The sequence below is a fragment of the Littorina saxatilis genome, linkage group LG2 (genome assembly GCF_037325665.1).
Source record: "Littorina saxatilis isolate snail1 linkage group LG2, US_GU_Lsax_2.0, whole genome shotgun sequence".
NCBI lineage: Eukaryota > Metazoa > Mollusca > Gastropoda > Littorinimorpha > Littorinidae > Littorina > Littorina saxatilis.
The window spans coordinates 47,452,580-47,457,579 of NC_090246.1; the positions used below are offsets into that span (position 1 = coordinate 47,452,580).

General features: G+C 43.1%; 1 protein-coding gene across 1 annotated transcript in view; it reads left to right on the forward strand.

The window, feature by feature from the left end:
- LOC138959092 (uncharacterized) overlaps positions 1 to 1,020 on the forward strand; it is a 21,976-nt gene extending 20,956 nt beyond the window's left edge. Inside the window, exons 7-9 of the mRNA XM_070330443.1 lie at positions 1 to 8; positions 345 to 460; positions 704 to 1,020. The exon at positions 1 to 8 is cut by the window's left edge and continues 169 nt beyond it. Of these exons, the coding sequence (XP_070186544.1) occupies positions 1 to 8; positions 345 to 460; positions 704 to 856 (277 nt within the window). The 3' untranslated portion in view covers positions 857 to 1,020. The remainder of the gene's footprint in view (positions 9 to 344; positions 461 to 703) is intronic.
- Positions 1,021 to 5,000: the final 3,980 nt, after the last annotated feature.

A 5,000-nucleotide genomic window follows, 5' to 3' on the forward strand; every position in this document is an offset into this window, starting at 1 on the left:
CACTCTGGGTAACGATTCACAGGCTTCGCTCTTAGCTAAAACAAACAAACAAATAAACAAACAAAATGTTCAAACGACGTTCTAAAAAGTACAGTCCAATCATGTGGTTCTACGTCAAGTAGCCTACCTAAACATTTCAAGAACGATGCTAATCTTCTGATAAGAGTCGACCCACGCTTACATAATTATGATTCCTGGACAGATACCATTCACACTGTTCTGATAAAACAGTCATACCCCGCTGGTACTGACTATATCACAGGGCTCTAAACCCATTGGGGGGAATTAACGGGTGATCCTCTAAAAGCCTGCTTTTACATTCATATCTGTGCATTTTGCGGCAGGTGAAATGGGAGGTCAGCTGAACATGGTCCCCGTGAGTCTAGCCGATGCCACCCAGTGCTTCAACTTGCCCGCCGGCTCCCAGTGCTTCAAAGCCACCTCTGGTACCCCCTGTACGGTACGTACATACATATTTGGTGGGGTGACTCGATTTATAGTGTGTGTGTGTGTGTGTGTGTGTGTGTGTGTGTGTGTGTGTGTGTGTGTGTGTGTGTGTGTGTGTTTTTGTGAGCGCGCGCGCGTGGGTGCGTGAGTGTCAGTGTGTGCGTGCTTTCCTGCGTACATGCGATCATGTGCGGGATTATAAGGGTGTACGTGTCACAAATATTTCTCCAAAATGTGTGTAACATTCAATTTGCAGACTGACAACGGAGCCCCACTGTACTGCTCCCTCACTACAGGCGAAACGGTGCTGTATGGGTTGACCACTGTCAACAACTGCCTCTCCGGTAACACGGCTTTCAACGTCATGCCACTCTTCGGCGCCACGGGCACGGAGATTACATTGCCTTAACGTCATCGAATGTCGCAGAACTAAGCCAGTTCGTGTTTAACGTTTGGATAACATTACAAAAAGGGGATACGGTTTGCAATGTGTTTTGGTCGCGCTACTGAGCCAGGAATGTATTGTTGTTCAACTGATTTCGAAAAATAAACATCTACCTTAAAACGCTATAACTGTGAGTTGCCTTCTTTTGTAGAAGGTTCTCGTGAAAACTTGCTAACAATCTCAGATCTGGCCATGCATTTGCACGGGTTAAGACCATCCCTCCACTTGGACACTGACCACAAATCAACATCACGATAGCTTCCGTTGCAGGAGGTTTGCCTTATCCCATGTAAAAAGCCTGGTCAGATCTGGGACGGTCAGCTGAATCGTCTACACGGAAAGGACTGGGGCTTCAAGTGATTGTGTGTTCGAATATACAATGATGCATAAAAAGCTTCAATCGTCAGTTAATTAAGCACATTTCGAACCCAAACCACAATGGCTGATTAACACCAATTACGGTGATTAGTATTTTATGTGTGATTGGTTTGAAGTATTGTGAACACTGAACAGCCCCGCTTATACTGATTTGTTGTGTCCAGCTCATCTTTGTCCCTTAAATTGCTTTTAACTTGAGTGGTAAAATACGGCATTTGGCACTAACCGCGACACCATGCTAGTGTTCGATTCGAACAAGGACTGTTAAGATCTGTGCGAAATACCTCATTTTGGTCAATTGTATAAATCTAAATAACGCTAACGATCTTGTATCGATCTATTTTAACGTTGGTATGTTTTCCACGATTGAACGCACACAATAATGCAATCTTTTTGTAGTCTCAGTCAGCCTCCTAAACATGAGTTTTAGTCAACCTCTGACAACTCGTTACTCAAGGAACGTACAATGCACACACGCACACACACACGCACGCACATACACACACACGCACAAACATTCACATACACACACACACGCACACATACATGAACGCACTCTAACACACACCCAAACACAAATTGACACACACATGCACGTACTCAAACACACACAAACAAACACACACACACACACACACACACACACACACACACATATATATATATATATATACACGCACACACATATACATACTCGCACTTACCTACACACATACACAAACACACATACTCACACAAACAAAGAAATGTACGCACTCAAACAAACTCAAACTGACAAACTCTCACACACACACACACACACACCCCCCCACACACACACACACACACACACACACACACACACACACACACACACACACACAAACACACATACTCACACACACAAACTAAGAAATGTACGCACTCAAACACACTCAAAGAGACACACTCTCTCACACACACACACACACACACACACACACACACACACACAACACACACACACACACACTCACACAGATATACACACACTTACACACACACACACACACAACACACACACACAATAACACACACACACATACACACATACCACACACACACACACACGCACACACACACAATAACACACACATACACACACACACACACACACACACACACACACACACACATACACACACACATGTGATTAGTTCGCGTCGATGTGAATGCGTGATGTATTGTGTACAAAATTCCATCTCACACGGCATAAATAGATCCCTGCGCCTTGAGTCCGAGTCTGGAGATACGCGCGCGATATAAGACTTCATATAACATAACACACACACGCAGTGTAGTGACAGGGGGAGGCACTCAGTATGTGAGTGACACAGACACAGCTTTCCAGCAGGTGGGAGGGGAGAGGGGGAGAGGAGCATTTTGCTCTTGGAGAATACAGCCCGTCGACGCAGTGCACCACTTCGATGGCAGCTCCTAACAATTCTCGTCTGATCAAAAATTAGTTGACGTCAAAGTATTCTTGATAAAACAATCTCTCGAAGGACAGCGTCACATATCAAGTGTGTGTAGCCAAGAGCCATGAGCAGAAGCCGAGCAAAACGAGCACATGGCTTTCTTAAATTGATTACGTAACGTGACTATACTGTTAAAACCGCCCCGATGATAGCAGCAAAGAACGGCTTTCCTTTCAAAACCCAGCTAATCTTTTTATTCAGATGTCTCAATATATTAGTTCGCATCAATTATACTTTACGCGGACTGTTGATATGTACCTCAGAAATGAATATATTGGCTTAAGGTAGGGAAAGGAGTTAGGTGTTGAAAAGGCAAGCCCAATAACAAGAGGCTCTATGACGCGCTGTATATAGTCCAGTTAGTGGACAACAGACAGACGTTTAAGGACGAACGCGGGTGAAGGCACACGAATGGAGAACGCCCGATATGGATATGTGAAGAGTAGATGAAGGGAGTGTTCTTCCATCCAATGAAAAATGAGTAGAAACCAATAAGGATACTAACATTCAAAACAAATTATCCACATCCGTGTTATTATTCTTTTTACTAAAGATATTTGTCTGCTCTTTCCCCGAATATCCTGTTTCCATAGCTACTCCAAAACCTGAACAAACATTTACAGTATTTGCCAATGTCCTCGCGATCAACATAACAACACACGCGAGAAGTATTATGATGTGTTTACTCGCACTTTTACGTCCACGTCCTCAACTAGTAATTAGTATTACGTGGTTTTACCAGTGACACTACTTACATCCTTTTGGACAATCTTCCGTGTTGGTGTAACCCTCTCAGTCCAGATATCTCTCTCATTTCTTCAACGTTACCTTTATTGTGCTTCCTGGTTCTTACATGACCCAGACCCTTACTAAAGCTTCAGCAGGTGCAGGAGTACCTAGTCCATGCGCTTCTGAGGATGAGGGAGGGGGTGGGGTGGTGGAGGGTATATGCACGACAAGACCACCGTTGTGATGAACAATGCAAGGCTGTGAGAATATCGAGCTTTATTACCAATTCAGTGCCCCATATGGCTTTTTGACCAATCAGGACGGATTCTAGGTGACCCTCTAAATGTTATAACGTTCAGGCAGGGACCCTTTTTTTTAATCAAGCTAAAAATTAACAAGACAAAGTAAAAATTTAAATCAACAATATCAGCGTGATTTATTCTAACGAATGACACTTCAAATGCTGTTTGATACGAATACGAATACGAATACTTTATTATCTCATACAGAGAAATTTCAGTGTGGTGCACATTAAAAGACAAAACAAATAATAAGACAACAGATAAAAATACCATACGAAGCATACTACACTCGCGCACGCATATGTACACTAACAGGAATAGTAACATGATTCCAAATAGGTTAATTGCCGTCAGCTTTAGCTAAAAGTTTAACGCTAAAAACTATCATTACCACAGGACTAGATATATATGTCATTGAACAATATTTATCACAGGACTAGTCATTCGAGGGTTATCACACTCAGCATAAGGGTGCACATAAAAAATATTCATCACAGAAATCAGTGCATATGTTCACCGGCACACATACTAGTTTTAATTAACTTAGGTATTTAAAAAGCCAATTGACTTTGGAATAAAACTGTTCTTAGTTCTGAGCGTGCGGAATCTGGGAGTGCGGAGGCGACGTCCTGAGGGCAGGACCTCAAAGTGGTGAGCGAGCACATGACTACTATCCTGGATGATGCAGCGGGCCTTTCGCACCACACGTCGTTCATACAGCACAGTCAATCCTTCCTGTCTCACCCCCACAATCTTACCACATGTGTTCACCACCCGCCCAAGCACATTCTTACTCTTCACACACAGACCTCCATACCAGCAGATGAAAGAGAAAGTGAGAATGGATTCAATGAATGAAGTATAGAATGTTTGGAGGATGCGGCTGTTGATGTTCAGACTTCTGAGCTTTTGTAAGCAGTAGATTACATAATACTCTCTTTATCTAAAAGATACCGAAAAGCGAGTTTTGTCGGTGGGTGCTTTACGGAACAGCAAGGCACCGCCCATCCTCTGAGTATACAATGCCGACCCGCTCATTTGAAATCTAAATTATCTAAGTTCGGAAAAATCAAGTGAAATCGTGTCACTCGCTTAACGTCAAATGTATCTTTACGTCATTTCCCATCCGTCTGGAGTCGGTTCTAAATCTGTCGCTCTCTGTTCAACAAGAAAAAGCGAAGCAACCGAAACGCATGTTCAACA